Raw genomic sequence first — 27,873 nt, forward strand, 5'->3', positions numbered from 1 at the left:
GAAGCCAATGGAGAGAAGCTAGTGAAGGTGAAATATGATCTCTCTTGCTAGTTCCAGACGGCGCTCTTGCTGCAGCATTTTGGATTAATTGCAGGCTCTTTAGGGAGTTACTGGGGCATCCTGAAAGTAGGGAATTACAGTAGTCCAACCTAGAGGTAACAAATGCATGGACCAGTTTTTCGGCATCACTTTGAGACAGGATGCTCCTAATTTTGGCAATGTTCCGTAGGTGGAAGTAGGCCGTTCTAGAGATTTGTTTTATATGTGAGGTAAAGGACAAATCCTGGTCAAAAATAACTCCAAGGTTCCTTGCAGTAGTACTGGAAGCCAGACTTATGCCATCTAGTGTAACAATATAGGTGGACATCATATCTCTGAGATTTTTGGGCCCAAATACTATGACTTCAGTTTTGTCTGAGTTTAAAAGTAAAAAATTGTGGGACATCCAGGCCTTTATGTCTTGTAGGCATGCTTGAATCTTTATTAACTTATTATTTTCATCTGGTTCTATACATAAATATAGCTGGGTATCATCAGCATAGCAGTGGAAATTTATGGAATGATTTCTAATAATGTTGCCTAAAGGAGATATATATGTAAATATATATATATATATATATATATATATATATATATATATATATATATATATATATATATATATATATATATATATATATATATATATATATATATATATATATATATATATATGTTTATATATATATATATATATATATATATATATATATATATATATATATATATATATTTATATATATATAAAATAAAAAGAATTGGTCCTAACACAGAGCCTTAAGGAACTTCATAGTTTGTGTGCATGGAGGATTCATCATTAACATGAACACATTGAAATCTATCAGATAGATAAGATTTAAACCAACCTAATGCAGCTCCTTTAATCCCAATTCCATGTTTCAGTCTCTGTAATAACATTTTGTGATCAATGGTATCAATGTATAGAGACTAGTCCAGTATCTGAGGCCATGAGATCGTTGGTGACTTTCACCAGTGCTGTTTCTGTACTATGATGAACTCTAAATCCTGACTGAAAGTCTTCATACAAATTATTCCTATGAAGGTGATCACATAATTGTTTTGCAACTACTTTTTCAATTATTTTAGAAATAAAGGGGACATTAGATATTGGTCTGTAATTGGCTAAAACACCTGGGTCAACACAGGATTTTTTAAGTGGTGGTTTAACACAGGTTGTTGGTTAAGATGAGGTAATAATTGAAGTTAGCTCAGAGAGATCTATGAGTAAAAAGCAGTCTAAGAGGGATTGGGGCCTTATCGATGATTCTAGCAATGTTGTACGTGAAGATCTATCTGTAATATTTGGGGGAAGGATCTGGTGAATTCTTTCTCTTTTACACTCCTTTACACGTTTCAGAATAGTGAAAACGAGCGAGACAGGAATCACTTCATTAAACCAACCTGCACAAGCAGGTGTAACGTCACTCCGTCCTTCCATGGCCTTTTTTAAGACCTATTAGTAACAGGTTTTGTTTCAGTCCACGTCACGTTGTTCTCCACAGCTTTTCTGTAAAAGTGGAGAAACTGCATGAGCGTCGCCCTCAACCTACAGGATCATTGCAATTGCTATCAGATTTTGTATATACTGCATGTACTAAAATAAGAGACAAAAAATACATTGTTTATAACGTCTTCTGCTTTCGTGACTCAGCTTGCACAAAACACATTTTTAACAGAAAGCTCCGGTACAAGCAAGTTGGAGATACTTGCCTTTTTAAAAATTGCATTAATGTTGACTAGATGAGGATTTACAACGTAGACAACAAGTCAACCACCTTATCTGAAGCCATATAGTAAGTGTACAAGAATTAGTAGAGTATAACATACAATACTGTATGTCTTTGATATGAGCTATTATACAGACCATGAGACAATGTTTGCCTGCACTCGTACTACGTACAATGTGGAAAAAACCTGAGGAAGTCAGTTCTCTTTGTATTCATTGTTTTGAGTATTTTGTGCTTATTTTGTCTATTTGTGGTCTTTGGGTCTGTCTGTAATAGTTTAAATAAATGCATAGTAAGAAATTAGTTCAAAGAGAGGCTCCTTGGGGTCCTACACCTCTGCTGGGTGCAAACAATAGGTAATGCATCCAAGACTGGGTAAAATGTGTGTAGTTACCACTGAAACACTTCAAATGACCTGAAAAGCCAAGTGCGTGTTTCCTCATCAGCTTTGCTACAGCAGCAGAACAACATGTAATTGTCAGGTCCGCGTCCCTGAAAAGTAGATTAATAAACTGTGATTAATAATGAGACTATTTTAATAAACCTGCTCTGTGTGTGTGTGAAACACAAATGACTACTTCTCTTTGAACATCATTGCTTTACTTCTCTTTGTGGTCATTTTCCATCATTTCATGTCATTGTCATTTGTGCTTTTTTGGCCACCACAGACTGTTAATTCTTTACTCACACTTTTATTTTGGTGCATTCATTTAGAAACAGTAGCAAATATGACATGAAGTACATCTAAAGCAGAGTACAGGTGCAACACAGTATTACTGAATCATATAGAGAATCACATTTAATATCTGTCAATTATATAAGTCTCTGAAATGATGAAGTTACACATTGATGAAGTAACATTTTTTTAGGTAAGTTACTAATGTTAGTAATAGGGTTATAAAGAAGGTAGGATGGTACTATAGGTATAAATACAAGTCCTTTTTTTGTCCTCAGGGTTCATGATACTGATCGTGCAAGATCACCAAGAATGATCCCATTAACTTTGGCAACATGCAATGTTCACAGCCCTGGAGAAACTTTCAACTCATTCATGCAATTTCTCCTTTTTTTTTTTTTTAGCAATAGCAAATTTATACCTTGTTCCATTTAAAATACATGAAGAGCATAAAGATAGTAGCTGCTGTGACATAGAAAACGAAGAAAACTTTGTTGATTGTTTTAGCTTTTTTGGTCCAGTAGCCAGGCTCCCCTTCTTCCTGTTTGTTGTTGAGAATGAGAATCAGCGATTTCAGCACTGCCGTCAGCTCATCAGGAAGCTTTTCACAGGACTGAGAACCCTCCATCAATTGGTTGCTGCTTCCCTGAAAAGTTTAATGAACTGTGGTTAGTGAAAAGATTATGCTAAAAATCTGAAATCTGTCAAGGCCAACTAATTTAGTGTGCATCATTATCCACCATCAATGTGAACACAGAACTAAACAGACTGAGCTACTTCTCATGTTGTAGTTTTGTGGTCAGTGATCATTTGTGCTCTTTATGTTGAACAAAAAAGACTTTAATTCTCACCTCTTTGGTCATCGGCAGCAGTTCAGATGGTGTTTTATTAGAAGACACATCACGGCCACACTCACAGAAAAACAGTTTATTAACTTCTGTAAGATGCATTCGACACAAAACATGGTTAGTACACATTCAAAATAATAATCATTTTACACATTCACGTATAAACTTCTTTACAAATTGTCTAAATCTGTTGAGTTCATGAACATTGATAGACATGTCTCAGTTTGTTGTAGTGACTCTCACCTCCTAAACAGTGGTGACTGGCTTTTCCTTGTTTGTCTCCACAGTCCTCATTCAGGTTTTGCTTTGTATCTGTCTTATTGTCTTTTTCTATCAGGTACATCACCATGATTGTCTCCAGGAGGCTGAGCAGCATCAGACCAAAAATCCCAAAGCAGTAGAGCGCTGGGCCGAGAAATCAGCAGAAATGATGTGGACAAATACAATAAATTGAGTCAGTATGTGCTGTTCCTGATCATAAAATAGCTTTACCTATAAGTGGAATTCTGTTTGACGTCGAAGGCAGAATTTCGTTCAGAATAAGCTGCATCACAGTGACAGCAAGCAGCACAGTGACCTTGAAGCTCAGCTTCTCGCCCCCATGCTCGGAGATCAGGAAGGAGGACAAGTCCAGACACAAGAAGAAGAGGACAGGGACTATAAAGTTGACGATGTAGAGTGTCGACCGCCTCTTCATGGTGATCTGTAAAATTACAATCAGGTTAGATTGCTCACTTCAACATTTGGTAACTAAAGCTAGTTGCTTCAGGTATTGCAGATACTGTATTTAATACTTCTGAGATAAAAAAAATATATAGAAAGAAATACTTTATAAACTGAAAATATAAGATGAAAGAAAGAACAAAGGAGCAGGAAGACAAGGAAACAAATACTAAAACAGAGAATAGGGACAGAAAAAAGTTTTCGTTTTCTATTGTGCTAGTACAGAGAACCAGAATGCATTGCAGGCCACTCCTTTTAGGGGATTTTAAAGTCTCCCAAATCAGCACTGGACAATGAGGCAATTTTGCAATTCTGCCGTAGTGGCCAGCGATGGTAGTACAACTTTCATGTTGGCCCCAAAAAGATTTTTCTCATAGGAAATTGTTGGAAAAGAGGGCAATAAAATGGTGAGTTAATTTTTCTGAGCATCACGAACCCCATTAATTGCCCTGACAATACACAATTTGATTCATATAGTCACATAAGTTGTTTGGAAAATCTCAAACAGCCATAGGACTCTTCTATTTTAGCTCATCCATGTGTTGATGGTTGTTAGTGTACATGGTCCGTGGGTGGAAAAATGTGGAAGCTTGAAAATCATCTGGAAGATTGTTTTTTTTTCCATGTATGGATCGCTAGGCAACTTCCAGAGGAGTGAACGAGTGCCATGTTTTCATCCATTGTTTGCTGGAAAAGACCAGAACCTCTTGGCAGTGGTCAAGCCAATCAGGCCACACAAGCTTTAATCAAATTTATTTAACAAAAAAACTAAATAGACAGGAACTCTGAGGCCCACGTGGGCCCCTTTGTAACCAGAACTGTGGGCCTGTGGCAACAGCACCAAAAACCAAATACATGGGTATACAAGCCTCCACTAATGAAACTTTTCCAGTGGGACAGAACAAAACTGCAATGCAAACACATTAATAACCTGTAATGTTGTGAGACTGGTCAAAGTGGAATCCAGGTCTACTCTAAACTTTTTTAAATAAATAAATCACATAGCATGTTCTTGTAGCAAAGTCTCTGGTGGGGTAAAGGAAGTAATACTTACATGGAATAAAATATAAACATTCACAAAAAAGTACAAATACTTTAAATAGTTACATTACTTAACCCACTTTCTTTCTGCCTCTGTGTGGTTGTAGGCTATATCCAGAAATACTTACCGTGTAAATAACGGTACTTTGGTTAAAGTCAAAGTAGTTGACCATTTTGTCTGTGACGTTCATGCTGATAAACAACCACTCGGACTGGGTCCTCATCACCTCGCGGGAGAACCTAGTCACAACTGAGGAGTCGGCGTTGTGTGATACGCTGATTTCCTCATCTGGTGTAAGAGGAATAACGAAGGTTTCACAGCAGAGTCACAAAGCAAACAGGAATAAATGCTATGTGGTGTGTGTTAAAGCACACAAATATAAAGAACTATAGGAACACAACATGTTACAGGCTCACCTGAGTGTAAGACAGACTTGAAGGTGAGGTTGCAGACCTGAATGTCAAAGGGGAATTTGTAAACGTGCATGCTGCAGGTGCTGACTAACACCTGGTCGTTGATAATTATGACATTACCATCATAGGTAATGACCAGATGAGGAGCAGGAGGGGCTTTGTCCTTCTCTATCCTGTATGACGATACACATATGTAGTAATACACATATAGAAATACAATACAACAAAACTGAAGGTGAAATACACTTGTTAATCCACAGAAAGGGGGAGGGGGGGTAGGTGGCAGGAAAAGGAGGCACCAGTGGGCATGTGATTCGTTAACTCTTTGCTGTTTTTGATAAGTTTGTACGTTTCAGAACTTAACAAGCTATTGCAAACTACAATGTGTAACAATACACATAAAACATAGTAATTCATGTTATTAACTTACATCTCTTCAATAGTGAGATCTGGCTTCCACATAATTTCTGTAGGAACCATAACTTTCTGAATACCACAGAAATCAGCAGGTTCCCAACTAATGTACTCGTTCTGCCATTCCTACGGAAGAAAACGAGGAGGAAATGAAACAACTCACAGGTAGAAGAGGAGGAAGAGGAGGAGGAGGAATTCTTCCAACCAAAACTGTCTTTCTCTCTGAGAGAGAAACTCACCTTGATCATCCAAACGTAAGGAACAAATGTCTGCTCCTTCTCCCTCTACGAGCAAAGAAATGTGTTTGAAAACCATAACAGTGTCAAAAAATATATGGGTTATTTACAAGTTACTGCCGGTTTCTATGAATATTATTCTGATCATTGGATCATAGGCTAGTTGTGGATAATGGCACCAGTCACACTGTCAGAATTTGATCCTATATTTACATATAACACTGCGTGATTTTTGCCACAGGCTGTCGTCGGTCACCAAAGCTCCAAATTAACAGTCAGTGGACACCCAGAGGATCCTAGGAACAACTTTTAGGGTCGTGAGTTTATGAAGTTTTGCAGCAGAGGACCTAGACCAACAAGTACTTACCATATCTAGAATGGCATAGAGCACCATATCCACTGTTAGCTGGGTGGCATTTCTGTGGTTTTTAACAGGCCGAGTCATGAAGAAATGTTCGTTACTTTTGGTCAAGTTCAAGTAGTTTAAAACATCTTGATAACTGCAGTTTTCCTCAGAAGACGTCGTATCTTGAGCAAAAACAAAAGTCAAATCATAGGTATATGATATAATAATGTGCATGACACAATATGAACATTCATTAAAAAGTGACCCCATAGTTTGCTGGTACAAGCATTTTACCACGAGCCATAGTTACATTTAGAGGCCCTGTTTTTCTTTTTTCTTTTTTTTTTTTTTTTGCAGTAAAAAAGTGGACTTTAGGAGAAACTACTAGTACTTATTTTAACCCAAACTAGGATCTTTTTACCTGAACTTAGCCTGCTATAGGACCTGCAGCAGACTTTGTTATTTCATGTTATGCCTCCAAAATATCAGTAGTGTTGTTACTGTGAGCACATTAGTATAGTTTTAGCATTTAGCACAACAAGTTTAACGTCTGCAGTAACGATTGTGGTCACAGAAAGGCCATTATGACAAAGATTGACCGCTCATGGATTTGACCACCAAATGCTTTTTAAATGTTAGCGTTCAGTCCTTTGGGCTTTCAAACGATCAGCCTGTTTACACTATCTACTGAACTACCAAATCCATGCAGATGCAATATCCAGTGTGTATGAAAACCTCGTTCAGTTGCAGCATTTTGAGGGGGAGTTAGTGAAACTATTCCTTCACTGGTTGGCAATGTTATCTGCTGTTGTCCTGACTTATTGCAGGATTGATGTATTAGACTGCATTAGTATAAACCAAGTGTGTTTAATACAAAACCTTTGCTTTTGTGGTTGTGAAAATTTGGAAATTGAGATAATTATTTTGGAAATTACCATAACTGTCAAGGTTGAACATCATAATAACACATGACGAAGTGATGCCACTTATTTTTTGAAGCTGTTAACACGGATCCTGTTATGACAAGCTGTTTCCTCATCGAAGTAACTGGTTCTAATGTTTTTGCCATCCTATTTAAAATGAATGAGGTGGCCAAAACCGTAGCGCCAACTCTTCTTATAATGCACTCCACTACCCACTTTGACCTCAATAATAAACACATTATCTTAATTTTCACCTTTCTGACAAATTCAGCCTAATCATGAAATCATACATAGGTGGCAGTTGCTTTGTTGGTAGAGTGGCTGCCCACAGTGGCAATTGCAACTTTCTCTGACCACATAAAAAAGTGTGACTGGGAAAGACATCGATGCCCCAAAAAGCCCTGCTCCAACCACTGAGGTTAATATCATACATCTGAGCTCCGATCCCAAGCCATATAAAAATGGGGAGGGTTTTGTCAGAAGGGGCATCTGGTCAAATCAACATGTGCAGTACACGATCAGCTGATGTGATCATCCAGTTAGAAAAATCTGTACCATGTTACCACTCGTATTATTAATAAGAGCATTAAAACTTAGAAAATGGCCATTTACAGTTAATTCTGAGGTCAATAGTATAGATTACCCAGAACAACATGAACAGTGTGAGGATGAGCAGAAGCCTTACCTGTGAGGAAGAGCAGAAAGAAGAAACCAGCAAGCATTGTGACTGTAGGACCCTCTGTGAGCTTTGCGTACAATAAATGTGCATCCTCTCTGAAGTTTGCCGGAAAAAACCCTCAAACTTATCCTCACTAGAAAGGGGAGGGCAAACCAAGTGACCAATCCTTTGGTTTAATATCACAATCTAAGGCAGGGAATCTCAATCGCTGATGATGTGCATCCCATTTAGGCACTAAAAGCACAGCGTGGATGCTTTCAAGAATAATACCACTAACGTGTATTAATAGAATTTAAGAACAAGGCTTTGTGGAGTCCACACAAGTCTTTGATCTTCTCATATTTGAGTAGAGTTTTTTATTCCTCTTCATACTGTAGCTTTAATACTTTGGTACTGTACAAACATTTTTAAATACTTAAATAGTTTTTTCTTAACATGTTATTATGGCTATTTTGACTTTTTACTCCATTACATCTAAGACCAAATGTCTGTTCTTTCTACTACACTAAATTTGTAATCCAAGTTGTTTTAATGCAATTCAATTCAACTTTATTTATATAGCGCCAATTCACAACAAAGTTATCTCAGGGCACTTTACAGAATAAAGTCAAGATTATAAAGATGTATAGAGAGAACCCAACAATTCCTTCTGGAGAAACCCATAGGCAACAGTAGAGAGGAAAAACTCCCTTTAACAGAAGAAACCTCCAGCAGAACCAGATTCAGGGTGAACGGCCATCTGCCTTGAGCGGTTGGGGTGAGTGGAAAGTGAAGAGAGAAAAGAACAGTGCAACAAAAAGCAACAACGAAACATTGGGCAGGTTGGTAGGACCAGTAGCTGCACGCTGGAAGACACACAGCTTCAAAGCTGGGGACACCTGCAGAAAGGGACAGAGAGAGGGGGACAGAGAAGGACAAAGACAACTACGGGAGAGAACACACAGAGTTAATGGCATACAGTGGGGACAACTGTGGGGTGAGAGGAGAGGGGGTCAAGAGGAGGAAAGGAGCTCAGTGCATCAGGGGGGTGGGTCCCCCAGCTGTCTAAGCCTATAGCAGCATAACTATAACTAACTATATGCTTTATTAAAGAGGAAGGTTTTAAGCCTAGACTTAATAGTAGAGATGGTGTCTGCTTCCCGAATCTGAACTGGGAGCTGGTTCCACAGGAGAGGAGCTTGATAGCTAAAGGCTCTACCTCCCATTCTACCTTTGGAAATTCTGGGAACCACAAGTAGGCCTGCATTCTGAGATCGAAGTGGTCTACTGGGATGATATGGTGCTATGAGGTCTTCTATATATGATGGAGCCTGACCATTAAGAGCTTTATATGTAAGAAGCAGGGTTTTAAATTCTGTTCTAAATTTAATGGGAAGCCAATGGAGAGAAGCTAGTGAAGGTGAAATATGATCTCTCTTGCTAGTTCCAGACGGCGCTCTTGCTGCAGCATTTTGGATTAATTGCAGGCTCTTTAGGGAGTTACTGGGGCATCCTGAAAGTAGGGAATTACAGTAGTCCAACCTAGAGGTAACAAATGCATGGACCAGTTTTTCGGCATCACTTTGAGACAGGATGCTCCTAATTTTGGCAATGTTCCGTAGGTGGAAGTAGGCCGTTCTAGAGATTTGTTTTATATGTGAGGTAAAGGACAAATCCTGGTCAAAAATAACTCCAAGGTTCCTTGCAGTAGTACTGGAAGCCAGACTTATGCCATCTAGTGTAACAATATAGGTGGACATCATATCTCTGAGATTTTTGGGCCCAAATACTATGACTTCAGTTTTGTCTGAGTTTAAAAGTAAAAAATTGTGGGACATCCAGGCCTTTATGTCTTGTAGGCATGCTTGAATCTTTATTAACTTATTATTTTCATCTGGTTCTATACATAAATATAGCTGGGTATCATCAGCATAGCAGTGGAAATTTATGGAATGATTTCTAATAATGTTGCCTAAAGGAGATATATATGTAAATATATATATATATATATATATATATATATATGTTTATATATATATATATATATATATATATATATATATATATATATATATATATATATATATATATATATATATATATATATATATATATATATATGTTTATATATATATATATATATATATATATATATATATATATATATATATATATATTTATATATATATAAAATAAAAAGAATTGGTCCTAACACAGAGCCTTAAGGAACTTCATAGTTTGTGTGCATGGAGGATTCATCATTAACATGAACACATTGAAATCTATCAGATAGATAAGATTTAAACCAACCTAATGCAGCTCCTTTAATCCCAATTCCATGTTTCAGTCTCTGTAATAACATTTTGTGATCAATGGTATCAATGTATAGAGACTAGTCCAGTATCTGAGGCCATGAGATCGTTGGTGACTTTCACCAGTGCTGTTTCTGTACTATGATGAACTCTAAATCCTGACTGAAAGTCTTCATACAAATTATTCCTATGAAGGTGATCACATAATTGTTTTGCAACTACTTTTTCAATTATTTTAGAAATAAAGGGGACATTAGATATTGGTCTGTAATTGGCTAAAACACCTGGGTCAACACAGGATTTTTTAAGTGGTGGTTTAACACAGGTTGTTGGTTAAGATGAGGTAATAATTGAAGTTAGCTCAGAGAGATCTATGAGTAAAAAGCAGTCTAAGAGGGATTGGGGCCTTATCGATGATTCTAGCAATGTTGTACGTGAAGATCTATCTGTAATATTTGGGGGAAGGATCTGGTGAATTCTTTCTCTTTTACACTCCTTTACACGTTTCAGAATAGTGAAAACGAGCGAGACAGGAATCACTTCATTAAACCAACCTGCACAAGCAGGTGTAACGTCACTCCGTCCTTCCATGGCCTTTTTTAAGACCTATTAGTAACAGGTTTTGTTTCAGTCCACGTCACGTTGTTCTCCACAGCTTTTCTGTAAAAGTGGAGAAACTGCATGAGCGTCGCCCTCAACCTACAGGATCATTGCAATTGCTATCAGATTTTGTATATACTGCATGTACTAAAATAAGAGACAAAAAATACATTGTTTATAACGTCTTCTGCTTTCGTGACTCAGCTTGCACAAAACACATTTTTAACAGAAAGCTCCGGTACAAGCAAGTTGGAGATACTTGCCTTTTTAAAAATTGCATTAATGTTGACTAGATGAGGATTTACAACGTAGACAACAAGTCAACCACCTTATCTGAAGCCATATAGTAAGTGTACAAGAATTAGTAGAGTATAACATACAATACTGTATGTCTTTGATATGAGCTATTATACAGACCATGAGACAATGTTTGCCTGCACTCGTACTACGTACAATGTGGAAAAAACCTGAGGAAGTCAGTTCTCTTTGTATTCATTGTTTTGAGTATTTTGTGCTTATTTTGTCTATTTGTGGTCTTTGGGTCTGTCTGTAATAGTTTAAATAAATGCATAGTAAGAAATTAGTTCAAAGAGAGGCTCCTTGGGGTCCTACACCTCTGCTGGGTGCAAACAATAGGTAATGCATCCAAGACTGGGTAAAATGTGTGTAGTTACCACTGAAACACTTCAAATGACCTGAAAAGCCAAGTGCGTGTTTCCTCATCAGCTTTGCTACAGCAGCAGAACAACATGTAATTGTCAGGTCCGCGTCCCTGAAAAGTAGATTAATAAACTGTGATTAATAATGAGACTATTTTAATAAACCTGCTCTGTGTGTGTGTGAAACACAAATGACTACTTCTCTTTGAACATCATTGCTTTACTTCTCTTTGTGGTCATTTTCCATCATTTCATGTCATTGTCATTTGTGCTTTTTTGGCCACCACAGACTGTTAATTCTTTACTCACACTTTTATTTTGGTGCATTCATTTAGAAACAGTAGCAAATATGACATGAAGTACATCTAAAGCAGAGTACAGGTGCAACACAGTATTACTGAATCATATAGAGAATCACATTTAATATCTGTCAATTATATAAGTCTCTGAAATGATGAAGTTACACATTGATGAAGTAACATTTTTTTAGGTAAGTTACTAATGTTAGTAATAGGGTTATAAAGAAGGTAGGATGGTACTATAGGTATAAATACAAGTCCTTTTTTTGTCCTCAGGGTTCATGATACTGATCGTGCAAGATCACCAAGAATGATCCCATTAACTTTGGCAACATGCAATGTTCACAGCCCTGGAGAAACTTTCAACTCATTCATGCAATTTCTCCTTTTTTTTTTTTTTAGCAATAGCAAATTTATACCTTGTTCCATTTAAAATACATGAAGAGCATAAAGATAGTAGCTGCTGTGACATAGAAAACGAAGAAAACTTTGTTGATTGTTTTAGCTTTTTTGGTCCAGTAGCCAGGCTCCCCTTCTTCCTGTTTGTTGTTGAGAATGAGAATCAGCGATTTCAGCACTGCCGTCAGCTCATCAGGAAGCTTTTCACAGGACTGAGAACCCTCCATCAATTGGTTGCTGCTTCCCTGAAAAGTTTAATGAACTGTGGTTAGTGAAAAGATTATGCTAAAAATCTGAAATCTGTCAAGGCCAACTAATTTAGTGTGCATCATTATCCACCATCAATGTGAACACAGAACTAAACAGACTGAGCTACTTCTCATGTTGTAGTTTTGTGGTCAGTGATCATTTGTGCTCTTTATGTTGAACAAAAAAGACTTTAATTCTCACCTCTTTGGTCATCGGCAGCAGTTCAGATGGTGTTTTATTAGAAGACACATCACGGCCACACTCACAGAAAAACAGTTTATTAACTTCTGTAAGATGCATTCGACACAAAACATGGTTAGTACACATTCAAAATAATAATCATTTTACACATTCACGTATAAACTTCTTTACAAATTGTCTAAATCTGTTGAGTTCATGAACATTGATAGACATGTCTCAGTTTGTTGTAGTGACTCTCACCTCCTAAACAGTGGTGACTGGCTTTTCCTTGTTTGTCTCCACAGTCCTCATTCAGGTTTTGCTTTGTATCTGTCTTATTGTCTTTTTCTATCAGGTACATCACCATGATTGTCTCCAGGAGGCTGAGCAGCATCAGACCAAAAATCCCAAAGCAGTAGAGCGCTGGGCCGAGAAATCAGCAGAAATGATGTGGACAAATACAATAAATTGAGTCAGTATGTGCTGTTCCTGATCATAAAATAGCTTTACCTATAAGTGGAATTCTGTTTGACGTCGAAGGCAGAATTTCGTTCAGAATAAGCTGCATCACAGTGACAGCAAGCAGCACAGTGACCTTGAAGCTCAGCTTCTCGCCCCCATGCTCGGAGATCAGGAAGGAGGACAAGTCCAGACACAAGAAGAAGAGGACAGGGACTATAAAGTTGACGATGTAGAGTGTCGACCGCCTCTTCATGGTGATCTGTAAAATTACAATCAGGTTAGATTGCTCACTTCAACATTTGGTAACTAAAGCTAGTTGCTTCAGGTATTGCAGATACTGTATTTAATACTTCTGAGATAAAAAAAATATATAGAAAGAAATACTTTATAAACTGAAAATATAAGATGAAAGAAAGAACAAAGGAGCAGGAAGACAAGGAAACAAATACTAAAACAGAGAATAGGGACAGAAAAAAGTTTTCGTTTTCTATTGTGCTAGTACAGAGAACCAGAATGCATTGCAGGCCACTCCTTTTAGGGGATTTTAAAGTCTCCCAAATCAGCACTGGACAATGAGGCAATTTTGCAATTCTGCCGTAGTGGCCAGCGATGGTAGTACAACTTTCATGTTGGCCCCAAAAAGATTTTTCTCATAGGAAATTGTTGGAAAAGAGGGCAATAAAATGGTGAGTTAATTTTTCTGAGCATCACGAACCCCATTAATTGCCCTGACAATACACAATTTGATTCATATAGTCACATAAGTTGTTTGGAAAATCTCAAACAGCCATAGGACTCTTCTATTTTAGCTCATCCATGTGTTGATGGTTGTTAGTGTACATGGTCTGTGGGTGGAAAAATGTGGAAGCTTGAAAATCATCTGGAAGATTGTTTTTTTTTCCATGTATGGATCGCTAGGCAACTTCCAGAGGAGTGAACGAGTGCCATGTTTTCATCCATTGTTTGCTGGAAAAGATCAGAACCTCTTGGCAGTGGTCAAGCCAATCAGGCCACACAAGCTTTAATCAAATTTATTTAACAAAAAAACTAAATAGACAGGAACTCTGAGGCCCACGTGGGCCCCTTTGTAACCAGAACTGTGGGCCTGTGGCAACAGCACCAAAAACCAAATACATGGGTATACAAGCCTCCACTAATGAAACTTTTCCAGTGGGACAGAACAAAACTGCAATGCAAACACATTAATAACCTGTATTGTTATGGGACTGGTCAAAGTGGAATCCAGGTCTACTCTAAACTTTTTTAAATAAATAAATCACATAGCATGTTCTTGTAGCAAAGTCTCTGGTGGGGTAAAGGAAGTAATACTTACATGGAATAAAATATAAACATTCACAAAAAAGTACAAATACTTTAAATAGTTACATTACTTAACCCACTTTCTTTCTGCCTCTGTGTGGTTGTAGGCTATATCCAGAAATACTTACAGTGTAAATAACAGTACTTTGGTTAAAGCCAAAGGTTTTGACCATTTTGTCTGTGACGTTCATGCTGATAAACAACCACTCGGACTGGGTCCTCATCACCTTGCGGGAGAACCTAGTCACAACTGAGGAGTCGGCGTTGTGCGATACGCTGATTTCCTCATCTGGTGTAAGAGGAATAACGAAGGTTTCACAGCAGAGTCACAAAGCAAACAGGAATAAATGCTATGTGGTGTGTGTTAAAGCACACAAATATAAAGAACTATAGGAACACAACATGTTACAGGCTCACCTGAGTGTAAGACAGACTTGAAGGTGAGGTTGCAGACCTGAATGTCAAAGGGGAATTTGTAAACGTGCATGCTGCAGGTGCTGACTAACACCTGGTCGTTGATAATTATGACATTACCATCATAGGTAATGACCAGATGAGGAGCAGGAGGGGCTTTGTCCTTCTCTATCCTGTATGACGATACACATATGTAGTAATACACATATAGAAATACAATACAACAAAACTGAAGGTAAAATACACTTGTGAGTCCACAGAAAGGGGGGGGTGGGGGTGGGTGGCAACACAAGGAGGCACCAGTGGGCATGTGATTAGTTAACTCTTTGCTGTTTTTGATAAGTTTGTACGTTTCAGAACTTAAGCTATTGCAAACTACAATGTGTAACAATACACATAAAACATAGTAATTCATGTTATTAACTTACATCTCTTCAATAGTGAGATCTGGCTTCCACATAATTTCTGTAGGAACATTAACTTTCTGAATACCACAGAAATCACCCGGTTCCCAACGAATGTACTCGTTCTGCCATTTCTACAGAGGAAAACGTGGAGGAAATGAAACAACTCACAGGTAGAAGAGGAGGAAGAGGAGGAGGAGGAATTCTTCCAACCAAAACTGTCTTTCTCTCTGAGAGAGAAACTCACCTTGATCATCCAAACGTAAGGAACAAATGTCTGCTCCTTCTCCCTCTACGAGCAAAGAAATGTGTTTGAAAACCATAACAGTGTCAAAAAATATATGGGTTATTTACAAGTTACTGCCGGTTTCTATGAATATTATTCTGATCATTGGGTTATTATGGCACCAGTCACACTGTCAGAATTTGATCCTATATTTACATATAACACTGCATGATTTTTGCCACATGCTGTCGTTGGTCACCGAAGCTCCAAATTAACAGTCAGTGGACACCCAGAGGATCCTAGGAACAACTTTTAGGATCGTTAGTTTATGAAGTTTTGCAGCAGAGGACCTAGACCAACAAGTACTTACCATATCTAGAATGGCATAGAGCACCATATCCACTCTTAGCTGGGTGGCATTTCTGTGGTTTTTAACAGGCCGAGTCATGAAGAAATCTTCGTTACTTTTGGTCAAGTTCAAGTAGTTTAAAACATCTTGATAACTGCAGTTTTCCTCAGAAGACGCCGCATCTTGAGCAAAAACAAAAGTCAAATCATAGGTATATGATATAATAATGTGCATGACACAATATGAACATTCATTAAAAAGTGACCCCATAGTTTACTGGTACAAGCATTTTACCATGAGCCATAGTTACATTTAGGGGCCCTTTTCTGACAACCCCACTACAACGGTACAAATATGAAAACATGGACGAAACATTTATTCCATTCAGGCAAATGCTTGTTCGCTTGCAGGGGGATTTTTTTTTTCTTTTTTCTTTTTTTGTTTTTGCAATACAAGTGGACTTTGGGAGAAACAAAGTACTTATTTTAACCCAAACTAGAATCTTTTTACCTGAACCTAACCTGCTATAGCACCTGGAACAGACTTTGTTATTTCATGTTATGCCTCCAAAATGTCAGTAGTATTGTTACTGTGAGCACATTAGTATAGTTTTAGCATTTAGCACAACAAGTTTAACGTCTGCAGTAACGATTGTGGTCACAGAAAGGCCATTATGACAAAGATTGACCGCTCATGGATTTGACCACCAAATGCTTTTTAAATGTTAGAGTTCAGTCCTTTGGTCTTTCAAACGATCAGCCTGTTTACACTATCTACTGCACTACCAAATCCATGCAGATGCAATCTCCAGTGTGTATGAAAACCTCGTTCAGTTGCAGCATTTTGAGGGGCAGTTAGTGAAACTATTCCTACAATGGCAAGTTTTTTTGCACCATCTCTAAAACAGTTTTAAACCAAAAAATGAATATTACTAACTTCATTAAAGGTAGATTTATTGCAGGATTGATGTATTAGACTGCATTAGTATAAACCAAGTGTGTTTAATACAAAACCTTTGCTTTTGTGGTTGTGAAAATTTGGAAATTGAGATAATCATTTTGGAAATTACTATAACTGTCAAAGTTGAACGTCATAATAACACATGATGAAGTGATGCCACTTATCTTTTGAAACTGTTAACACGGATCCTGTTATGACAAGCTGTTTCCTCACCGAAGTAACTGGTACTAATGTTTTTGCCATCCTATTTAAAATGAATGAGGTGGCCAAAACCGTAGCGCCAACTCTTCTTATAATGCACTCCACTACCCACTTTGACCTCAATAATAAACACATTATCTTAATTTTCACCTTTCTGACAGTTTCAGCCTAAAAGCTGAGAAATTCTAACTTTGTAAATGTAGAGTTTATGGCAGAACCACTGTGCTGGATTCCATTAATTTGCACAAGTGGTCACCACCGGTGTACGTCTTTGTCTAAAACTTAGAAAATGGCCCTTTACAATTAATTCTGAGGTCAATAGTATAGATTACCCAGAACAACATGAACAGTGTGAGGATGAGCAGAAGCCTTACCTGTGAGGAAGAGCAGAAAGAAGAAACCAGCAAGCATTGTGACTGTAGGACCCTCTGTGAGCACTGCGTACAATAAATGTGCATCCTCTCTGAAGTTTGCCGGAAAAAACCCTCAAACTTATCCTCACTAGAAAGGGGAGGGCAAACCAAGTGACCAATCCTTTGGTTTAATATCACAATCTAAGGCAGGGAATCTCAATCACTGATGATGTGCATCCCATTTAGGCACTAAAAGCACAGCGTGGATGCTTTCAAGAATAATGCCACAAACGTGTATTAATGGAATTTAAGAACAAGGCTTTGTGGAGTCCACACAAATATTTGTTTTTCTCATACTTGAGTAGAGTTTTTTTATTCCTCTTCATACTGTAGCTTTACTACTTTGGTACTGCACAAACATTTTTAAATACTTAAATAGTTTTTTCACAACATGTTATTATGGCTATTTTGACTTTTTACTCCATTACATCTAAGACCAAATATCTGTTCTTTCTACTCCACTACATTTCTAATCCAAGTTGTTTTAATTCAATTCAATTCAACTTCATTTATATAGCGCCAATTCACAACAAAGTTATCTCAGGGCACTTTACAGAATAAAGTCAAGATTATAAAGATGTATAGAGAGAACCCAACAATTCCTTCTGGAGAAACCCATAGGCAACAATGGAGAGGAAAAACTCCCTTTAATGGAAGAAACCTCCAGCAGAACCAGACTCAGGGTGAACGGCCATCTGCCTTGACCGGTTGGTGTGAGTGGAAAGTGAAGAGAGAAAATAACTATAACTAACTATATACTTTATTAAAAAGGAAGGTTTTAAGCCTAGACTTAATAGTAGAGACGCTGTCTGCTTACCAAATCTGAACTGGGACCTGGTTCCATAGGAGAGGAGTTTGATAGCTAAAGGCTCTACCTCTACCTTCTACCTTTGGAAATTCTGGGAAGCACAAGTAGGCCTGCATTCTGAGATCGAAGTGGTCTACTGGGATGATATGGTGCTATGAGGTCTTCTATATAAGATGGAGCCTGACCATTAAGAGCTTTATATGTAAGAAGCAGGGTTTTAAATTCTATTCCATATTTAATGGGAAGCCAATGGAGGGAAGCTAGTGAAGGTGACATATGATCTCTCTTGCTAGTTCCAGACGGCGCTCTTGCTGCAGCATTTTGGATTAATTGCAGGCTCTTTAGGGAGTTACTGGGGCATCCTGAAAGTAGGGAATTACAGTAGTCCAACCTAGAGGTAACAAATGCATGGACCAGTTTTTCGGCATCACTTTGAGACAGGATGCTCCTAATTTTGGCAATGTTCCGTAGGTGGAAGAAGGCCGTTCTAGAGATTTGTTTTATATGTGAGGTAGAGGACAAATCCTGGTCAAAAATAACTCCAAGGTTCCTTGCAGTAGTACTGGAGGCCAGACTTATGCCATCTAGTGTAACAATATAGTTGGACATCATATTTCTGAGATTTTTGGGCCCAAATACTATGACTTCAGTTTTGTCTAAGTTTAGAAGTAAAAAATTGTGGGACATCCAGACCTTTATGTCTTGTAGGCATGCTTGAAGCTTTATTAACTGATTATTTTCATCTGGTTTTCATCTGGTTCTATAGATAAATATAGCTGGGTATCATCAGCATAGCAGTGGAAATTTATGGAATGATTTCTAATAATGTTTCCTAATATATATATATATATATATATATATATATATATATAAAATAAAAAGAATTGGTCCTAACACAGAGCCTTAAGGAACTTCATAGTTTGTGTGCATGGAGGATTCATCATTAACATGAACAAATTGAAATCTATCAGATAGATAAGATTTAAACCAACCTAATGCAGCTCATTTAATCCCAATTTCATGTTCCAGTCGCTGTAATAAAATTTTGTGATCAATGGTATCAGTGTATAGAGACTAGTCCAGTATCTGAGGCCATGAGATCGTTGGTGACTTTCACCAGTGCTGTTTCTGTACTATGATGAACTCTAAATCCTGACTGAAAGTCTTCATACAAATTATTCCTATGAAGGTGATCACATAATTGTTTTGCAACTACTTTTTCAATTATTTTAGAAATAAAGGGGACATTAGATATTGGTCTGTAATTGGCTAAAACACCTGGGTCAACACAGGATTTTTTAAGTGGTGGTTTAACACAGGTTGTTGGTTAAGATGAGGTAATAATTGAAGTTAGCTCAAAGAGATCTATGAGTAAAAAGCAGTCTAAGAGGGATTGGGGCCTTATCGATGATTCTAGCAATGTTGTACGTGAAGATCTATCTGTAATATTTGGGGGAAGGATCTGGTGAATTCTTTCTCTTTTACACTCCTTTACACGTTTCAGAATAGTGAAAACGAGCAAGACAGGAATCACTTCATTAAACCAACCTGCACAAGCACGTGTAACGTCACTCCGTCCTTCCATGGCCTTTTTTAAGACCTATTAGTAACAGGTTTTGTTTCAGTCCACGTCACGTTGTTCTCCACAGCTTCTTTGTCCAAGTGGAGAAACTGCATGAGCGTCGCCCTCAACCTACAGGATCATTGCAATTGCTATCAGATTTTGTATATACTGCATGTACTAAAATAAGAGACAAAAAATACATTGTTTATAACGTCTTCTGCTTTCGTGACTCAGCTTGCAAAAAACACATTTTTAACAGAAAGCTCCGGTACAAGCAAGTTGGAGATACTTGCCTTTTTAAAAATTGCATTAATGTTGACTAGATGAGGATTTACAACGTAGACAACAAGTCAACCACCTTATCTGAAGCCATATAGTAAGTGTACAAGAATTAGTAGAGTATAACATACAATACTGTATGTCTTTGATATGAGCTATTATACAGACCATGAGACAATGTTTGCCTGCACTCGTACTACGTACAATGTGGAAAAAACCTGAGGAAGTCAGTTCTCTTTGTATTCATTGTTTTGAGTATTTTGAGCTTATTTTGTCTATTTGTGGTCTTTGGGTCTGTCTGTAATAGTTTAAATAAATGCATAGTAAGAAATTAGTTCAAAGAGAGGCTCCTTGGGGTCCTACACCTCTGCTGGGTGCAAACAATAGGTAATGCATCCAAGACTGGGTAAAATGTGTGTAGTTACCACTGAAACACTTCAAATGACCTGAAAAGCCAAGTGCGTGTTTCCTCATCAGCTTTGCTACAGCAGCAGAACAACATGTAATTGTCAGGTCCGCGTCCCTGAAAAGTAGATTAATAAACTGTGATTAATAATGAGACTATTTTAATAAACCTGCTCTGTGTGTGTGTGAAACACAAATGACTACTTCTCTTTGAACATCATTGCTTTACTTCTCTTTGTGGTCATTTTCCATCATTTCATGTCATTGTCATTTGTGCTTTTTTGGCCACCACAGACTGTTAATTCTGTACTCACACTTTTATTTTGGTGCATTCATTTAGAAACAGTAGCAAATATGACATGAAGTACATCTAAAGCAGAGTACAGGTGCAACACAGTATTACTGAATCATATAGAGAATCACATTTAATATCTGTCAATTATATAAGTCTCTGAAATGATGAAGTTACACATTGATGAAGTAACATTTTTTTAGGTAAGTTACTAATGTTAGTAATAGGGTTATAAAGAAGGTAGGATGGTACTATAGGTATAAATACAAGTCCTTTTTTTGTCCTCAGGGTTCATGATACTGATCGTGCAAGATCACCAAGAATGATCCCATTAACTTTGGCAACATGCAATGTTCACAGCCCTGGAGAAACTTTCAACTCATTCATGCAATTTCTCCTTTTTTTTTTTTTTTAGCAATAGCAAATTTATACCTTGTTCCATTTAAAATACATGAAGAGCATAAAGATAGTAGCTGCTGTGACATAGAAAACGAAGAAAACTTTGTTGATTGTTTTAGCTTTTTTGGTCCAGTAGCCAGGCTCCCCTTCTTCCTGTTTGTTGTTGAGAATGAGAATCAGCGATTTCAGCACTGCCGTCAGCTCATCAGGAAGCTTTTCACAGGACTGAGAACCCTCCATCAATTGGTTGCTGCTTCCCTGAAAAGTTTAATGAACTGTGGTTAGTGAAAAGATTATGCTAAAAATCTGAAATCTGTCAAGGCCAACTAATTTAGTGTGCATCATTATCCACCATCAATGTGAACACAGAACTAAACAGACTGAGCTACTTCTCATGTTGTAGTTTTGTGGTCAGTGATCATTTGTGTTCTTTATGTTATTTGTAGTTGTTTGACTTTGCCCACCCAGGCACTGTTCTGTGCTCATTCCTCAATGCTGGTGCATTCATTTAGAATTGCAAACACTTGCATTAACCACAAATTAGCCTGCAACTCCCAGTCAATCACAATGAAGGATTCAGGGACACTGGAAATTCAAATCAATAAAATTAAAAATTTTTCCAGCAAAACATTTATGGAGAAACAGTGGCTACTGTTGATAATCCACAGAACAACACTTCACAAATGCAGTATCCTACTTTTTCCAGAAGAAGCCTTCAAACTAAATTTTAAATAATATTGTAAACTTGAACAAAAAAGACTTTAATTCTTACCTCTTTGGTCATCGGCAGCAGTTCAGATGGTGTTTTATTCGAAGACACATCACGGCCACACTCACAGAAAAACAGTTTATTAACTTCTGTAAGATGCATTCAACACAAAACATGGTTAGTACACATTCAAAATAATAATCATTTTACACATTCACGTATAAACTTCTTTACAAATTGTCTAAATCTGTTGAGTTCATGAACATTGATAGACATGTCTCAGTTTGTTGTAGTGACTCTCACCTCCTAAACAGTGGTGACTGGCTTTTCCTTGTTTGTCTCCACAGTCCTCATTCAGGTTTTGCTTTGTATCTGTCTTATTGTCTTTTTCTATCAGGTACATCACCATGATTGTCTCCAGGAGGCTGAGCAGCATCAGACCAAAAATCCCAAAGCAGTAGAGCGCTGGGCCGAGAAATCAGCAGAAATGATGTGGACAAATACAATAAATTGAGTCAGTATGTGCTGTTCCTGATCAAAAAATAGCTTTACCTATAAGTGGAATTCTGTTTGACGTCGAAGGCAGAATTTCGTTCAGAATAAGCTGCATCACAGTGACAGCAAGCAGCACAGTGACCTTGAAGCTCAGCTTCTCGCCCCCATGCTCGGAGATCAGGAAGGAGGACAAGTCCAGACACAAGAAGAAGAGGACAGGGACTATAAAGTTGACGATGTAGAGTGTCGACCGCCTCTTCATGGTGATCTGTAAAATTACAATCAGGTTAGATTGCTCACTTCAACATTTGGTAACTAAAGCTAGTTGCTTCAGGTATTGCAGATACTGTATTTAATACTTCTGAGATAAAAAAAATATATAGAAAGAAATACTTTATAAACTGAAAATATAAGATGAAAGAAAGAACAAAGGAGCAGGAAGACAAGGAAACAAATACTAAAACAGAGAATAGGGACAGAAAAAAGTTTTCGTTTTCTATTGTGCTAGTACAGAGAACCAGAATGCATTGCAGGCCACTCCTTTTAGGGGATTTTAAAGTCTCCCAAATCAGCACTGGACAATGAGGCAATTTTGCAATTCTACCGTAGTGGCCAGCGATGGTAGTACAACTTTCATGTTGGCCCCAAAAAGATTTTTCTCATAGGAAATTGTTGGAAAAGAGGGCAATAAAATGGTGAGTTAATTTTTCTGAGCATCACGAACCCCATTAATTGCCCTGACAATACACAATTTGATTCATATAGTCACATAAGTTGTTTGGAAAATCTCAAACAGCCATAGGACTCTTCTATTTTAGCTCATCCATGTGTTGATGGTTGTTAGTGTACATGGTCCGTGGGTGGAAAAATGTGGAAGCTTGAAAATCATCTAGAACAGGGGTCACCAACACGTCGCCCGTGGGCAGGCCAGGTAGCCCCCAAGGACCACATGAGTAGCCTGCAGGCCTGTTCTAAAAATAGCTCACAATACTTACCAACGAGCTGCATCTAATTTTTTTGTTGCTATTCTTTTTTAAATCACATTTGATAGTTATTGTGAGAAATCATTAACATGATCCGTGTCTTCACATAGATGAATATCATTAATTTAATTAACTATTAATAATAACATATAATTAACGATAAATTGAGCAAATTTGTTATTTCAAAAGTGCGTATTAAACTGATAGCCCTTCACATTAAGCGGTACCCAAGAAGTAGAACTGTGGGCCTGTGGCAACAGCACCAAAAACCAAATACATGGGTATACAAGCCTCCACTAATGAAACTTTTCCAGTGGGACAGAACAAAACTGTGATGCACACACATTAAAAATCTGTATTGTTATGGGACTGGTCAAAGTGGAATCCAGGGCTACTCTAAACATTTTTAAATAAATGAATCACATAGTATGTTCTTGTAGCAAAGTCTCTGGTGGGGTAAAGGAAGTAATACTTACATGGAATAAAATATAAACATTCACAAATGCACTACAATGGATCAGTACAAATACTTTAAATACTTACATTACTTAACCCACTTTCTTTCTGCCTCTGTGTGGTTGTAGGCTATATCCAGAAATACTTACAGTGTAAATAATGGTACTTTGGTTAAAGCCAAAGGTGTTGACCATTTTGTCTGTGACGTTCATGCTGATGAACAACCACTCGGACTGGGTCCTCATCATCTTGCGGGAGACCATAGTCACAACTGAGGAGTTGACGGTGTGCGCTACGCTAATTTCCTCATCTGGTGTAAGAGGAATAACGAAGTTTTCACAGCAGAGTCACAAAGCAAACAGGAATAAATGCTATGTGGTGTGTGTTAAAGCACACAAATATAAAGAACTATAGGAACACAACATGTTACAGGCTCACCTGAGTGTAAGACAGACTTGAAGGTGAGGTTGCAGACCTGAATGTCAAAGGGGAATTTGTAAACGTGCATGCTGCAGGTGCTGACTAACACCTGGTCGTTGATAGTTAAGACATTACCCTCATAGGTAATGACCAGATAAGGAGCAGGAGGGGCTCTGTCCTTCTCTATCCTGTATGACGATACACAAATGCAGTAATACACATATATAAATACAATACAACAAAACTGAAGGTAAAATACACTTGTGAGTCCACAGAAAGGGGGGGGTGGGGGTGGGTGGCAACACAAGGAGGCACCAGTGGGCATGTGATTAGTTAACTCTTTGCTGTTTTTGATAAGTTTGTACGTTTCAGAACTTAACAAGCTATTGCAAACTACAATGTGTAACAATACACATAAAATATAGTAATTCATGTTATTAACTTACATCTCTTCAATAGTGAGATCTGGCTTCCACATAATTTCTGTAGGAACATTAACATACTCAATACCACAGAAATCACCCGGTTCCCAACGAATGTACTCGTTCTGCCATTTCTACGGAGGAAAACGTGGAGGAAATGAAACAACTTACAGGTAGAGGAGGAGGAAGAGGAGGAGGAGGAATTCTTCCAACCAAAAATGTCTTTCTCTCTGAGAAAGAAACTCACCTGGATCATCCAAACGTAAGGAACAAATGTCTGCTCCTTCTCCCTCTACAAGCAAAGAAATGTGTTTGAAAACCATAACAGTGTCAAAAAATATATGGGTTATTTACAAGTTACTGCCGGTTTCTCTGAATATTATTCTGATCATTGGATCATAGGCTAGTTGTGGATAATGGCACCAGTCACACTGTCAGAATTTGATCCTATGTTTACATATAACACTGCGTGATTTTTGCCACAGGCTGTCGTCGGTCACCAAAGCTCCAAATTAACAGTCAGTGGACACCCAGAGGATCCTAGGAACAACTTTTAGGGTCGTGAGTTTATGAAGTTTTGCAGCAGAGGACCTAGACCAACAAGTACTTACCATATCTAGAATGGCATAGAGCACCATATCCACTCTTAGCTGGGTGGCATTTCTGTGGTTTTTAACAGGCCGAGTCATGAAGAAATGTTCGTTACTTTTGGTCAAGTTCAAGTAGTTTAAAACATCTTGATAACTGCAGTTTTCCTCAGAAGACGTCGTATCTTGAGCAAAAACAAAAGTCAAATCATAGGTATATGATATAATAATGTGCATGACACAATATGAACATTCATTAAAAAGTGACCCCATATTTTACTGGTACAAGCATTTTACCATGAGCCATAGTTACATTTAGGGGCCCTTTTCTGACAACCCCACTATAACGGTACAAATATGAAAACATGGATGAAACATTTATTCCATTCAGGCAAATGCTTGTTCGCTTGCAATGGGATTTTTTTCTTTATTCTTTTTTTTTTTTTTGCAGTAAAAAAGTGGACTTTAGAAGGAACTACTAGTACTTATTTTAACCCAAACTAGGATCTTTTTACCTGAACCTAACCTGCTATAGCACCTGGAACAGACTTTGTTATTTCATGTTATGCCTCCAAAATGTCAGTAGTATTGTTACTGTGAGCACATTAGTATAGTTTTAGCATTTAGCACAACAAGTTTAACGTCTGCAGTAACGATTGTGGTCACAGAAAGGCCATTATGACAAAGATTGACAGCTCATGGATTTGACCACCAAATGCTTTTTAAATGTTAGAGTTCAGTCCTTTGGGCTTTCAAACGATCAGCCTGTTTACACTATCTACTGAACTACCAAATCCATGCAGATGCAATCTCCAGTGTGTATGAAAACCTCGTTCAGTTGCAGCATTTTGAGGGGCAGTTAGTGAAACTATTCCTTCACTGGTTGGCAATTTTATCTGCTGTTGTCCTGAATTATACTGAGTTTTTTTTGCATCATCTCTAAAACAGTTTTAAACCAAAAAATGAATATTACTAACTTCATTAAAGGTAGATTTATTGCAGGATTGATGTATTAGACTGCATTAGTATAAACCAAGTGTGTTTAATACAAAACCTTTGCTTTTGTGGTTGTGAAAATTTGGAAATTGAGATAATCATTTTGGAAATTACTATAACTGTCAAAGTTGAACATCATAATAACACATGACGAAGTGATGCCACTTATTTTTTGAAGCTGTTAACACGGATCCTGTTATGACAAGCTGTTTCCTCATCGAAGTAACTGGTTCTAATGTTTTTGCCATCCTATTTAAAATGAATGAGGTGGCCAAAACCGTAGCGCCAACTCTTCTTATAATGCACTCCACTACCCACTTTGACCTCAATAATAAACACATTATCTTAATTTTCACCTTTCTGACAGTTTCAGCCTAAAAGCTGAGAAATTCTAACCTTGTAAATGTAGAGTTTTTGGCAGAACCACTGTGCTGGATTCCATTAATTTGCACAAGTGGTCACCACCGGTGTACGTCTTTGTCTAACACACAAACCACAGCATCAGCAGGGAAACAGATCTCAGCTGAAGTGAAACACTCAGGTCGGGTATTTTACTGTATTGTTACACACAAATACCACTCAGCGAGTTAAAAGCCAGTAAAGGTAATTAATTAAAACCCCTGTCAAACAAGCACAAACATTTAAGCATAATGTCAGCTGTGCCCATGTACCGTGTATGTGTTAACCCTGGTGAGTTTCTACTAATTTCTATGAATGTGTTAAACCAATAGCTTTTTGCATGCTGTGCTAACCTAATAACTACCTGCTGTACGAGTGAACCCCGTCAGATTATAGAATAAAGGATCAGTGAGTGATAGTAACTGATTTCTATAATGATTTTAAAGTTCACCCAGTGGTTTATTGTAATTTATATAGATAAATAGAATAAGGGACATATTATATGTGACTTTGCTGTTGTAGATATTATGCATTGGTGGCAGTTGCTTTGTTGGTAGAGTGGCTGCCCACAGTGGCAATTGCAACTTTCTCTGACCACATGTCAAAGTGTGACTGGGAAAGACATCGATGCCCCAAAAAGCCCTACTCCAACCACTGAGGTTAACATCATACATCTGAGCTCCGATCCCAAGCTACATAAAAATGGGGAGGGTTGTGCCGGACGGGGCATCTGGTCAAACCAACATGTGCAGTATACGATCAGCTGATGTGATCATCTAGTTTAAAAAATCTGTACCATGTTACCATTTGTATTATTATTAAGAGCATTAAAACTTAGAAAATGGCCCTTTACAGTTAATTCTGAGGTCAATAGTATAGATTACCCAGAACAACATGAACAGTGTGAGGATGAGCAGAAGCCTTACCTGTGAGGAAGAGCAGAAAGAAGAAACCAGCAAGCATTGTGACTGTAGGACCCTCTGTGAGCACTGCGTACAATAAATGTGCATCCTCTCTGAAGTTTGCCGGAAAAAACCCTCAAACTTATCCTCACTAGAAAGGGGAGGGCAAACCAAGTGACCAATCCTTTGGTTTAATATCACAATCTAAGGCAGGGAATCTCAATCACTGATGATGTGCATCCCA

General features: G+C 37.8%; 3 protein-coding genes and 1 long non-coding RNA gene across 4 annotated transcripts; all 4 read right to left on the bottom strand.

Moving 5' to 3' along the window:
• Positions 1-2,476: 2,476 nt before the first annotated feature.
• Positions 2,477-5,338, bottom strand: LOC137105792 (5-hydroxytryptamine receptor 3A-like). The gene is made up of 5 exons (XM_067488403.1): positions 5,204-5,338; positions 3,804-4,014; positions 3,555-3,716; positions 3,315-3,400; positions 2,477-3,109 (listed from the first exon to the last, which is right to left on the bottom strand). Exons 1-5 carry the CDS (start codon positions 5,297-5,299, stop codon positions 2,879-2,881), a joined length of 786 nt encoding a protein of 261 aa, XP_067344504.1. The 5' UTR covers positions 5,300-5,338; the 3' UTR covers positions 2,477-2,878.
• An 800-nt stretch (positions 5,339-6,138) lies between these two features.
• LOC137105793 (uncharacterized) lies at positions 6,139-8,195 on the bottom strand. Its single transcript, XR_010911864.1, has 3 exons — positions 8,094-8,195; positions 6,507-6,667; positions 6,139-6,187 (listed from the first exon to the last, which is right to left on the bottom strand). It is a non-coding gene; the product is annotated as an uncharacterized lncRNA (long non-coding RNA).
• Positions 8,196-11,947: 3,752 nt separating this feature from the next.
• Positions 11,948-17,551, bottom strand: LOC137105775 (5-hydroxytryptamine receptor 3A-like). The gene is made up of 10 exons (XM_067488356.1): positions 17,475-17,551; positions 15,961-16,121; positions 15,612-15,656; positions 15,389-15,498; positions 14,964-15,133; positions 14,675-14,835; positions 13,275-13,485; positions 13,026-13,187; positions 12,786-12,871; positions 11,948-12,580 (listed from the first exon to the last, which is right to left on the bottom strand). The coding sequence occupies exons 1-10, from the start codon at positions 17,509-17,511 to the stop codon at positions 12,350-12,352; spliced, it is 1,374 nt and encodes a 457-aa protein (XP_067344457.1). The 5' UTR covers positions 17,512-17,551; the 3' UTR covers positions 11,948-12,349.
• A 3,333-nt stretch (positions 17,552-20,884) lies between these two features.
• On the bottom strand, positions 20,885-27,726 carry LOC137105795 (5-hydroxytryptamine receptor 3A-like). The gene is made up of 10 exons (XM_067488406.1): positions 27,654-27,726; positions 25,357-25,517; positions 24,993-25,037; positions 24,770-24,879; positions 24,342-24,511; positions 24,053-24,213; positions 22,522-22,732; positions 22,273-22,434; positions 22,033-22,118; positions 20,885-21,518 (listed from the first exon to the last, which is right to left on the bottom strand). Exons 1-10 carry the CDS (start codon positions 27,688-27,690, stop codon positions 21,288-21,290), a joined length of 1,374 nt encoding a protein of 457 aa, XP_067344507.1. The 5' UTR covers positions 27,691-27,726; the 3' UTR covers positions 20,885-21,287.
• Positions 27,727-27,873: the final 147 nt, after the last annotated feature.

This window comes from Channa argus, chromosome 20, assembly GCF_033026475.1.
Source record: "Channa argus isolate prfri chromosome 20, Channa argus male v1.0, whole genome shotgun sequence".
Classification (NCBI taxonomy): Eukaryota; Metazoa; Chordata; class Actinopteri; order Anabantiformes; family Channidae; genus Channa; species Channa argus.